Source organism: Leucopleurus acutus, assembly GCF_964270905.1.
Source record: "Leucopleurus acutus genome assembly, chromosome: 7".
Taxonomy (NCBI): Eukaryota; Metazoa; Chordata; class Mammalia; order Artiodactyla; family Delphinidae; genus Leucopleurus; species Leucopleurus acutus.
Window position 1 is genome coordinate 69903501 of NC_139150.1, and position 12823 is coordinate 69916323.

Consider the following 12823-nt stretch of genomic DNA (forward strand, 5'->3'; position numbering starts at 1 on the left):
TGCTTCTTTCCAACAGTCTATGATGCTGTGAACTCTGAGTGACATCCGTGTGATCTTCCCCAAGCTGAACTTGTGAAATAAGAATTTGGGTCTGATTGTGGGTTTGTTTCTTTTTTAAAATTTTCTTTATTTCAGCAAATGAACAATAAATATACCTGAAATCATAATACCACTGAGTCTGAGAATAAATATTCAAACTTGACTCTTTTCTTTCTTTTAAGGCAGAACTAGAGGATGAGATATTTTTTAACTTTTTATTTTATACGGGAGTATATTTGATTAACAATGCTGTGCTAGCCTCAAGTGTACAGCAAAGTGATTCAGCCACACACATTCATGCAACCATTCTTTCTCAAACTCCCCTCCCATCTAGGTTGCCACATAATATTGAGCAGAGTTCCCTGTGCTACACAGTAGGTCCCTGTTGGCCATCCATCCCAAATATAGCAGTGTGTACATGTCAATCCCAAACTCCCCAACTATCCCTCCCCCACCCTTCCCCCCTGGTAACCATAAGTTTCTTCTGTTAGTCTGTGGGTCCGTTTCTGTATTGTAACTAAGTTCATTTGTATCATTTTTTTTAGATTCCACATATAAATGATATTTCTCTTTCTCTGTGGGTCAGATTGTTTTTTAATGAAGTGTGTGCAAGCAAGAACATTAGTTGTTCCCCTCCACCCCACCCAGAACTTCATTAGGACAAATAGTGTAAAGATGAAAAGTGGTCTTATGCACTGAACTTGTCTCCTCGTCTATTAATCATCCAATAATTTCCCAACATCCTTGCAGTGAGATTTCCACGAGGATAAATCCAGGCCACGTATTGTGAGCAGAAGTGCTCTTGCCCTGTATAGTCCTGGCCCTTGAAAACGTCCCATGTGATGCACCAGACTTCTTCCCTTTACCACTGAGTGGAATAGACTCAAATACTGCAGAAAAATTTGCAGTCACCTGTTGATGATGGAAAAATCCACAAAACAGGGGGTACCCATGTCCCCGAATCACTCTTTGGAGAGCAACTTAGAACATCCATCTGATCAGGAATGCCTGCCTTGTGTTCTTATACCAGGGAAAGATAAGATTCTATTATGATCAAATTCCTGACAGCATTCTCTTTACCCGTTACAGCAGTCAGCATTAAGTTAACTGACAAATATCTTTAACACCACACTATCCAAAAAACCTTTCTATACTTCATGTGTTGAAAATAGGAAATACCTCTCCCAAAACTTAAAGTGATCTTTTAAATTACGTTATAAAATTATTTATACAAGAAAAGAGATTGTGTTCTGTCAAAACCTTTTTTAAAATCATGATTTTCTTTTCAGACATTTTTCAGCCTGTGAGGAAACACAAGTCGAGATTGCTTTGGACTTGAACACTAATGTAATTGAATGAGAAGTGTCACGAGTATAAAAAATATTCTGTATTTGTTGACATTTCTTTGAGGATTCTTACATAAGGGAAAGGCACCTTTTAATTTCCACTCTGACAACCTCCCAGGCACAGGGGCTGTATTCCTTTGCCTTCAGATAGACATGGATTCCATGGAAATACTCCCGGGCAGCACGTCCCAAATCTCGACAATCCAGATTGTCTTTTTTCATCTGCTCCAGTCGGTGCAGCCTCAGATGAAGGCTAGAGAGAAGTTTATCGAGGAGGGTGTTGTTCCAGGCAGCACGGCTGTCCTCCGTGGTGAAGAGGTTGAAGATCTGCTGGAGCATCAGATGGTGGTGACAGGTGCCTTGAGTCACCTGGATTGGGGTGATATTCTCTCTTTTCCAAGGAAATTTGAAGTCGGTTCTGTCCTTTAGGCACCACTGAGAGGGGATCCTTTGCATCTGTTCCAAATGTTGGAAGACGTCCTTGTTTTCCTGGCTATGGCTTCTAGGCAAGTTCCAGCCAAGAGAGTAAGCAGGGATAGAGCAGAGCAGCACTCCTGCCACTAGCAAATAGATCTGGGCCATTAAGAAAGGGTGATTCACTAGACGGCTGCCAGGAGAGGCGTGGGCACCGCCAAACAATTAATTGGAGGGAAGCTTCCTTCCCTGGAACTGTGGACAGCGTCCTTCCCTAGGCGGCCGGTAGAGGGCGCAAGGTTTGTTTGGGAAACGCCGACGATTAAGTTTGCCTTCTGCAGCTGTCTCCTGCAGCTCGAGAGACAGGGCGAAAAGTAGTCCCTGCGGCTGCTTTAATAATCAGCATAGTGCGCGAAACACCTTGGTTTTCTCGGTGCTGAGTGTTGAAGAGGAAGCCTTGTGGCGGCCTCGCCAGAGAATTTTTGTCTGGCTGGGAACAAGAACTTTGCATCTTCAGGCTTCCCCTGAGTTTTGCGCTTTATTTTCTCACAGAAACTTGAGCGAGGCAATTTTTGGGAAAGAAGCCTTTTTCTGAGCGGTCTGAGGTGGGGAATCTGAGCGATCCCCAGCCGCAGAGACAGGGGAGCCGATTTTTCCGATTCGGGCTCGTTTCTGGCGCGAGACAGCGAAGGCCCAGAGAAAGGGGAAGGCGGCGGCGGCGATGGGACGACAGGACGGTGTTGGGGACGCCCTGAGGGGTGAGTCGGGGCGCGGCCACCACCGGGGCCGAGGACGCGGGAGCTGAGCGCCCCTGTAGATTCTCTGGGACTTCATGGAGTCTTTCAAGGATACAGCGTTAAAGTGAGGGAGAAAGTATTGAATATCTGACAAGTAGGAATATTAAAAAAATTCACAGCCTTTTTTTACATTTTAAAATTAATTTTATATTTAACTTAATTCATATATTTAAATTAAATATTTTAAATGTTTGATATTTTTATAAATTTATGTTAAAATATTTTCAATATTAAGCATAGAATATTAAAATATATTTTCATATTAAAATATAGCATTTTATTAAACATTATTTAAACTATATTGTCTTTATACTAAAGTAAGTATTTCATATAATTAATTATTTGTTTATTTATTTTAGGCTGGGTTTATTTATTTTAGGCTGGGTTCAGTCTTCATTGCGGTGTGCAGGCTTCTCATTGTGGTGGCTTGTCTTGTTGAGGAGCACAGGCTCTAGGTGCGCAGGCTTCAGTAGTCGTGGCTCGCGGGTTCCAGAGCACAGGCTCAGTAGTAGCAGCACATGGACTTAGTTGCTCCACGGCATGTGGGATCTTCCTAGACCAGGGCTCGAACCCGTGTCCCCTGAGTTGGCAGGCGGATTCTTAACCACTGCACCACCAGGGAAGCCCCAAGTATTTAATATAGTTTTACTTTTCTATCTTTAATGGAAGCCAACTCATTAATATTGTCAAGATTACTTTTATGCTTGTTTTTAATTGAGGGAATTACCATGTTTGACAATTTCTAATGACCCCGTGATAGTCTTAACTGATTTTTAACTCACGTTCCTGAAATGTCTTTCCCAGGACCTCACCTTGACTATAAGGTTAGAAAGAAGAGTTGGTGTGTACGAGCAATTGAGGACATTTAGCAGGTCAGACTTTTTCATTTTTCTTTAGTAAGAATTTTATACACTAAGTGGAATTTGCCCAGATTTCATTTACATCATGAAGGCTTACTTTGTAAGACTGTCAGGGCCATGCAAATGGAGGTTAGCTTCATTTCTTTACTTAAAATTTTTATATTTTGTTCCTCGTGCATATTTTGGGATTAATTTTCATTTTAAAATGTTGCATTAAAACATCCTTTATCTTGATGACTTAGATTTGGTGCCTTCTTACCATTCGTGCTTAAGAGAAGTACTAGCTTAACGTTGCCCTAATGCTAACCCAGGAAATAGCTTTTGAATTAGAGTATTGTGCTGTTCCATGGCTGAAAATCTAGGAATGCTTTAATTCTCATCATCTCTCCCCCATATATATATTTCTTACCATTTTCCTGGTCTCTACAACATTATTTTAATGTCTTTTTTTAAAGGAAGGAAAAACCCTTTTGACTGCCTTCTGATTTTCTCAACTCACACCCCCTTGGCTATGGTAACCACAAATCTGATCATTTTCTCTGAGGTTATGTTTGTTTTTAAGGTATAATTTAATCTGTGTCTTAAAAATTAACACCAGAGGTGGTCTGAAACAAAATAAGGTGAGGAAAAGGACTATTTATCTCGTTTATACTAGTCACAGAGCAGGCTTTTTTTTTTTTTTTCTTGTGGGGAGGAGGTCAAAACACTTTCTTAGATGCTGCAAAGAGCCTCAGGTGCCGTAGGATTTCTCTCCTTAATGTACGGGGCACTGCTCTAAGGGTGGAGACTAGGTCTCTACTCCTTCGCAGGCCTACAGGCAATCCTTCTCCTAGAGTTTGCATTTGGGGGCCTCAACATGCAGACCCCTGAGTGTTAAGGAACCTGTAGTCAGAGCTTCTCTTGGCTGGGCTGAGGGTGGACTATACAGGTTACCATTTGTTATATTAATACAAAAGGCTGCTATCATTCACTCTGTTCAAATTCTCAGCCTGTACTTTGCAAACTTTATTTTATTTGATCTAGGCAATGTCTTGTGTGACCACAACTAAAGTTGTCTCCATTTTTTAAAAGAGGAAATGAAAATCTGATGTCATTTAAATTCAGGAGCCCCAGATTTTTGTCAGAGTGGAGCCTTCTGCTGCTCCCAGGCCCTCGTCTTCATCAGCTCTGAGCACTGGCCCTCAGCTGCACTGAGCACGTGGTGCTTCCTTCATCCTAATCCTGCCTCTAAAGTCTGTCCTCCCTGCTCCCTGGAGGGCAGTCACCATCCCTGCCTCACTTTCCTGGAATCCACATTGCCAAGCGCATTGTCACATATATACGCAGTCAGAACATTTCTGGTGACGGAATGAAGAGAACTGCATGAATTCACCCTTGCTGTTCATTTTTATGTCACCATTATCTGTAAACTTTCAGAAAATGTGAGCTATGGTCCTGTAAAGAAATGTGGAAGAATTTAAATCTGATGTATGAGTCCCTTTAGAGGAGAATGCAGAGAGGTGAGGCTAGTTGTATTTTGGTGCAATTTAAGAAGTGGCAAAACAGAGTACAGGGTCAAACCTCTAAGTATTCGTATTAGAACTGAAAAAGAGATATATTGAGACTCAGGTTTTTATTTCAACCTTGGGTCTCATTTAGATGAATACATCCTATTGGACTGATACTCTTTCATGTTCCAGGAGTGTGTTTAATTTCCAGTGTAATAAAAGACTTGATGTTGTGACATTCTATGTTGCCCATAAATGGCCTATTTAAGAATCTCATTTGCAGGCAGGTACTCAGAGCAGCTGGATACAGGCTCCCACAGCCAGACACCTGCATCACCAGGCTCACCGGGGCCTGCCACCCTCCTCACTGAGGACACCCAGGATGATGTTCTCCAGCCCTGTCTGCACCCTTAGCTGTCACCTGGCCCAGAACCACAGGCTGCCAAAGCAGGAGACCCTCACAGTCCTGCCCCTAACAGGGAGAATCTTCTTTGTTTTCCTGCCTGAAGGACAAGAAGGTTTTCAGGTTCCATCAGCACCAGTTGGCTGACAGCCAGTTCCAAAACGCTCAGGCCGCCTCATTCTCCATGAAATGATACAGCACTTCTCCATCGTCTTCAGCACAAACAGCTGAAATTCCTCAGTGGGCTTGATCAACAGTGGGCAGATCTGGAGACTAGTTTGGTGCAGGAGATGGAGAGGAGAAGACCCTGCTGGGCAGTGAGGACTCCAGCCTGACTTTGAAGAACTTCCAAAGGACCAGGCTCGATCTGAAAAGAAAGTCCACAGCTGCTGTGCCCAGGACAATATGAGAGTGGAAGTTAAGGCGTGAAAATCAGAGTGTGCTTTCCCTGTATGTTCAACCTCAGAGAACGCAGGAGTGGGAAAAGGAGACCTGGACCCAATCTTGTACAATGGAGTCTTCTCTGCTTAGAGGTGGCCTCTAGCGCGTCCATATTCACTCCCTTCAATGACTTTTCTTCTGATTCAGTTGTAAATATATCGAGTCACCTCAGCACATTGTTTTTCAACAGTAAGTGGAACAATACTTTTGAATGGGGAGAAAATTTATTTTTAATTTGTAATAATTAGAATTTATTTCTCTATGATGATTGTTATATTTGCCAAATTTATTCTTCATATTATGATATGGTCAGCTTTGTGTCTTGTTTTCCTTTGCTTTGGGGGTGCAAAAGGTATATTTTAAGTGTTAGGTTTAACTCATACTCTTAAAGAAAATCAGAGTGTCCTTAAACCTTTAATCTGCCTTAAAATCCAACAGGAACATAAATAGTTTTATTCATTTCATTGGTTCTTAAAATATTTTGAAGTATCTCTGCTTTCAGGATTTTACTTGTGTTTTTTAATATATTGGTAGATAAAACAAAGATATTACTTTCTTAGTGGAGCGCTCTGTCAGAGAAGACAGGCATTAAAGAGCAAAAAATTTGCTTGAAACCCTTTCTAGGTTATGAGGGAGAAGCACAAGGCATTATGACAGGTTATAGCAGCTGGAGCTATTCTCTTTTACTTGTTCTTTCTTGGAGAAAGCATGTCTAATGGTTGCTGATTCAGTTTCAGCAGTTGCATGATCAATAAACTGTGAAATACATTATAGAATCATGGAATTTAAACTTCAACAAAGAAGTGTGACTATCCCGTGTATTGTTGGCACTGTGGTGGGTGCCAGGTGCAATGAAAATAGTAGACACATTGCCCGCTGTCACAGAGCTTGCAGTCTGGTGGGTATATGGGTAACTAGGTGTTCAATGAAAGGAATGCTAATGCTGTGACAGGGCAAGTACAGGTTCTTGGGAGTATGTGGGCTTGCATGGATCAGGGAAAGCTTCTGCAAGAGCAGTTGGTAAGCTGGCATCCCAGGGGTCTGCAGGAGTTTGCCAGGGAATTACATGCTGCTCAAGTTTGGCCATGTGTGGAGATCATCTAGGGTAGCAGGTAAATATGAGGGTTTGGAGCTAATGACATTTGTTTGGAGATGTGACCCTGGGTAAAGACATGCATATGGAAGTCAACAGTCATAGAGAGGACGTTTGGAACTATTTGGGAGGTTGAGACTATATGTGCAGAGAGGATGAAGTGTGGGACTAGCATAGATCTTTGAGGAACACCAATTCCCTAAGATGAGAGTGTGGAGTCAACAAAGGAAGGAGAGAAGGAGGGGCAGAAAAGCAGAGGATGGTGGTGACAGGGAGACCAGATGAGCGTCAGACTTTAAAATGGCGGGTATAATAACAAGTATCTGATGCTTCGCACATGTCAGCCAAGGCTGCTTCACGTTGATCTCTAACCTCAGTAAGATGTAGCTTATTGGCAATATCTTATTACCTAATAAGTATCTTAAGAAATTAATCTCAATTTTCAAGATATTTTTTTCCTCTCATTTGTTTTAAGCAAGGATCTTAGAAGACCCTTAAGGCTTCATTGATAAAGCATTCAGCTTTATATATATAATCAGGATTTTTCATTGGAGAGTTTTATTCACTACTTCAAAATGTCATTTTTTATGGATAAATTGCATAAAAATTTGTAATCTGCATCAAAATGCTTTTAATTTCAGCATGATGTAAATTTAATATATTACTTTCTACTTAATATTGATAAATATCTTCAGTGCCAATGCACTGACTGCATTTTGTTTTGATGCCCACTAGAGATCCATGGGTATTTGCAATCTAGTGTTTGGTACATCTGTGAGAATATTGCATTTGCTCGTAGAATTTAAAAATGTGTTTGTATGCTTTGCACAGTACTTAAAAAGATGATCCTATTTTAATTCACAGAGGTAGAATTTTTGCATAACAAAATTATGAGCTCAGTAAGGCACAAATATGGCATTATATCAATATCTTCTGGGGACCTCCCTGGCGGTCCAGTGGTTAAGACTTCTCCTTCCAATGCAGGGGGCGTGAGTTCGATCCCTCGTTGGGGAGCTAAGATCCCACATGCCTCAGGGCCACAAAACCCAAACATAAAAAAAAAACAAGCAATATTGTAGCAAATTCAAGAAAGACTTTAAAAATGGTCCACATCAAAAAAAATCTTAAAAAACTATGTATCTTTTGAGTGGACATGAAATAATGGCTTTTACTTCTTTGTGCATACCTGTCACTATAACAACTATCATTGCTATGTTTAATATGTCCCTGGTGCTTAAAATAATCTGCTCACTTAAGATAAGTTTATGACTTGTTATATTCTCATGATATAGAGCATATAACATGCGATGGTATGTTGAATGGAATATAGTAGTCTCATTATCCCTATTCTAAAGCTGAGAAAACTGTACTGTAGGAAAAAGAAAACAATTGCCCTAAATCATGCATGAAGCCGAAGGAAGACTAAGGAGATGCCGAGCTAACGAATTTACTGGTCACCTGAGAAGACAAGAGTACCCACAAGAGAAGATGCAGCAAGACTGTCATTTTCAAACACTTTTACTGTCACAACTATGTTAAGCTTATTACACTTATCGCTTTTATTAACAACTCTGAGGACCAATGATGTCCCTAACAGTGTGCAGGTTACTGGTTGGGAATAAGAAGTGTAGCTGGAGAGTGAGCTGAGTGCTACGGTACCTGATGTAGATGGAGATCTCTTTCCTAAGCCTGATAAGACTATGCTGTTCCACTCCCAAGTTTGCTACGACCCTATACTGCTCTGCCTCCCCTTTGACCTCCTCTTGTCCCTGGTTGCTCAGCCACAAACATGGCCAGGAGTTCTGCATCCCTGCTGCTGCAGAGCCTGTCCCATGAGAAAGGAAAGGCGAAAAGTCCTCAGCTGTACACTTTCATTAAGGCTAAATTGAGAACTGGGGAGCTGAGCTGCTTTGCCCAGCCTTCATCAGGACGCAAGAAGGCCTTGGAGTTAGATGAAAGTTATTCTCCATCAAAATATTTGGGGTCCTCTGGTTTGTTCCATTTCCTTCTGAACTTGAGACCTCAGGAATGCCAAATTCCAGTGCTGTTTTGGGGAATATGTGAAGTTTCTTGTCTCTGTTCCTAGAGGCTGATTGGGACATTGGGAATCTATGTGCCTGTGTAACCCGAAACATTCCAACCCACGGCTGTTTACAGATCAGTATCATGATGGAGAAGGGGAAGGACTGGGAAGTCCAGTTCCTGAGACTCGTTCTTTAATGGATTTTCTCAATTTGTAAAGCCCCTCAGCATTTGTCAAATTCCTATGCTTTTGTATTTGCTTTGTGAAGGGCTGTATTCATCATGACACAAATGAAGGTGGCTGAGATGGTAGAGGGTGTGCAAGGCCACTGTCAGACTCTCTCCCTAACCTTCCTCTGCCTCAAACACTCAAAGTCAGCTCTCAGTCAGAACTGGAGAACCTCTTCCTTTCCCTAAACCCAGTTCCTGGACTACTGCATCCTTCCCCCAAATGCAGCAGAGACAAAAGAAAACATTCTCTTTTAGAAGAAACGATTTACTTGTGAAGAATGAACTTTGCTGTTTTTGAGAGAGACCATTTTGCTTTCAGAAGATGCCTTACCCCAAGGCTTCCTTCCATAATCTGTTCCCAGTGGGACTCCCTCGTGTCAACCTCTTGCTGGACTAGGACCCTGGAATTCCACAGGGCCAGCTAGCAAGAGGGATGCCTGAGATGACAGAAGATATGAATCACCTTTCTGAAGAGAGGGTGGGGCTGATGTCACATGAGTGCCTTTCAGGTGAGCTCTGCAAACCCAAAATAGGAGCCTGGGTGTGTCTAGGGAGAGTGGAAGCAAAGAGAGAGTGGAACATGCTGAGCAGACTGTTCTACTGGGAAGAGATTCTTTCAAGATTAATGCCCAGGAACTAGAATTCGAGGTCAGAGGTTCAATGACACTAATAGTAAGGTCCATATGTGTAGAGCGGTGTCATTTCAAAGCTCTTTCACACACATTGCCCCAGGCAATCATCACAACAATCCTGGGACTCTCCCAGACACAGACTATGAAACTTAGGGAGGTTAAGTTGTCCGAGTCATTATCCAAAATTTTGCCCCCAAAACAGTCATTGTTCCACCACGTCTCACACTGTCACTTGATGGGTAAGCGCCATGGCCCAGCTTTCACATGGACGAGCAGAGCCTGGGTTAGAAGTGTCCCAGGTCCTGACTTCTTTGCTTTCTAGCTCTGAGTGTCTCCTCTGGGGGGCCATTTCTGAGAGTACAGGCTCTAGGAGGTGACATTGCCAGCAATTATAGACCTGGGACTGTATGGAGAAGAGAACTAAGATCAAACCCGGGAGAGCCAAGGATTAGAGAGCAGAACCTTACCTTTCATAGCTCCTGCTTTTTTCTTCCTGCTTCTGCGTTGCTGCTGAAAGCCGCAAAAATGAAAGAGTTCACAAGCTATTTTGTGCCTTTCTCATACTAAAGAAGCAACAAACGTTATCAATGAAAAATGTTTGTGACTTTTTGCATTATTTGAGGTCTCTGTTATTTCCATATTATTCATTTTTAAAGTAGATCCAAGTATTTTCTACTGATCCTTCTTTCTCAAAGAATTTTTACTAATTCCCAGAATATCTTTCAGAAGTATAATACACAAGGACTTCCCTGGTGGCAGAGTGGTTAAGAATCCGCCTGCCATGCAGGGAACACGAGTTCAAGCCGTGGTCCGGGAAGATCCCACATCCCGCGGAGCAACTAAGCCTGTGTGCCACAACTACTGAAGCCCGCGTGCCTAGAGTCCATGCTTCGTGACAAGAGAAGCCACCACAATGAGAAGCCTGCGCACCGCAAGGAAGAGTAGCCCCCACTTGCCGCAACAAGATCAGGAATGGGGCACTCTCTGCTCTGGGAAAACTGACAGAATAGGCCTGCAGGTAGTTAGATAATTTCCTGAGAAAATTCTATCAATTCAATTTTTTGCAACTTCTCATACTTAGAAAAGCACTAAAAGCATTACTAGTGACAAATGCTCCTCATGACTAGCAGCAACCTTCTCCCAAGATGTGTCCTAGATTGCACGTATCCTCTTCACCACAATCACATATATACTGACGTCCCCATTATGTCCTTGGAGCAGTTCGTCAGAGCTGACTGAGAGGCTGTCCTCCAGGCTATAGTCCTCAGTAAGTCCTCCCATAAAACTGAACTCCCAGCTCCTGTGTTGTCGTTTGTTTCCAGTCAACAAGGACCTCACCGATTTCCCAGGAGACCTCCTCAGGTCAGCCTGCTGTTCTCAATCTCAATGAAGACACCTCCATTTCTCACCTACAGTCCAGGCTGGACATCCATTTGTTTACTGATAGAGTCCAAATAAGAATCTTTACTCTTTATCGTTCCAACTGTTGGTTAAGATGTGGGTACCGAAGAGGCCTTATGTATGACCAAGACGGAAGAGCATACGCGCTTCTTAGACAGAAGCAGTGAAGGTTTTTAATGGGCTCCTTAGCAGGGAGAGTCTGGCTTGAACTCCAGAGTCACCCTCATGGCCTTGTATAGTTGTCTTTATTTAAATTTCTAGCCTCAGCCCATTAAAACATCATAATACTGAAGAATTGAAATCAAAATATTATTTAAAAAATCATCTGTTAATAAAATGATATTTTTAGCAGCAATATAGGAATGGTTTCTGCTTGTTTTAGGACCCTAATCCTTAGGAAGGTTTCCAAACCTCTAAATGTACTTTAAATGTCCTTCTGACTTTAAAAGTACCTACTCAGTGCTATATGCACCAACTGGAAAGAATAGAAAGATGATTGATCCATCAGTGTCCTCTTTCCAAAGTGCCTAAATTAAATAAATGAATTTCCACTTAGCTCTTTGTTGCTTTTAGAAATTGTGACCTTCCAGTGTGCATGTTACTGATACCTGCCCTGCTGGAAAGGCTCTACCCCAGTTGTTGCTAAATATATTAAAATCCCTGCCTGTGTCCCTTCTATTCAAGCATGTTTTATTTTGTTTGTCTTTCAAAGGGACAAAGACATCATCATGGAATGTAAGAAATTCCTTGGATTGCATTGTCCCCAGGAATGTCCTTCCCTGCTCTGTGATTACTTGCTGGGTCCTAAGGACAAAACAAGTTTGCAGCTGGCACTGAGGTAACCCTCATCCCTTCCAAGACTCCGCAGGCTGCTGTGGTATCAGTGCTGGGGACACTGCTAGTGGCCACATCCTTATGGGAGAACTCTGTGCTATCGCATGCACCTCAATCTTTTCTTCTCTGAAAAGGAATGTTCTGGAGAAGCACTTGCCTCAGTGCATCTCATCTGTGTTCTTCCATGTCCTGAGGACCTGCCGCTGTTCCAGTGAACGCTTTAAACATCTCTGTTCTCCTTCCAAGTTCTCAAGCTGCTGCTGCCTTTCAACTCCATGTTTCCTGCGCTTTGGGCTTTTTGAGCAAATAAGAGTCCTGAACCAGGTGAGTTCCTCCTAGTGCAGTCAGCATGTGGAAGTGTGCAAATAGAGGCACAGGTGAGCTCGTGGATTCTCCACCACTGTTCAGTGTTGGGCAAGGTGCCATCTATTTACTGTGTTTCTCTGGGAGTCTGGACAGTCTGGACCAATTGATGACACACTTTCTCCCAGTTCTGTTTTTTAGGCTGTCATTGTTCTGGAGTCAGTGACAGAGAGAGGGGGAGGAGAATTCATTATTCCCATTTAGAGCTATATGAAAAATATAGGAAACAACACACTACCTGTTTAGCCCTCACTCTGTGGATGATACTCTGCTAAGTGTTCTTAAATATTCTGGTTGGTCTAATATTCAATACAACTCTAGGAATATTTTCCCGACTTTATATTTGAGGAAACTGAGGCTCAGGGAAGTTAAGTGATTCCCCAGCATCACACGTGTGTCCTGGCAGAATCTAGACTCAATGCAGAAACCCATATCACATATAAATAATTATTTAACTTCC

The 12823-nt window shown here is 42.3% G+C and overlaps 1 protein-coding gene across 1 annotated transcript; it reads right to left on the reverse strand.

The window, feature by feature from the left end:
- Positions 1 to 1454: 1454 nt before the first annotated feature.
- On the reverse strand, positions 1455 to 1967 carry LOC309963917 (interferon alpha-13-like; the record flags this gene model as incomplete). The annotated part of the gene is made up of 1 exon (XM_082842456.1): positions 1455 to 1967. One exon carries the CDS (start codon positions 1965 to 1967, stop codon positions 1455 to 1457), a length of 513 nt encoding a protein of 170 aa, XP_082698582.1.
- Between the last annotated feature and the right edge of the window lie 10856 nt (positions 1968 to 12823).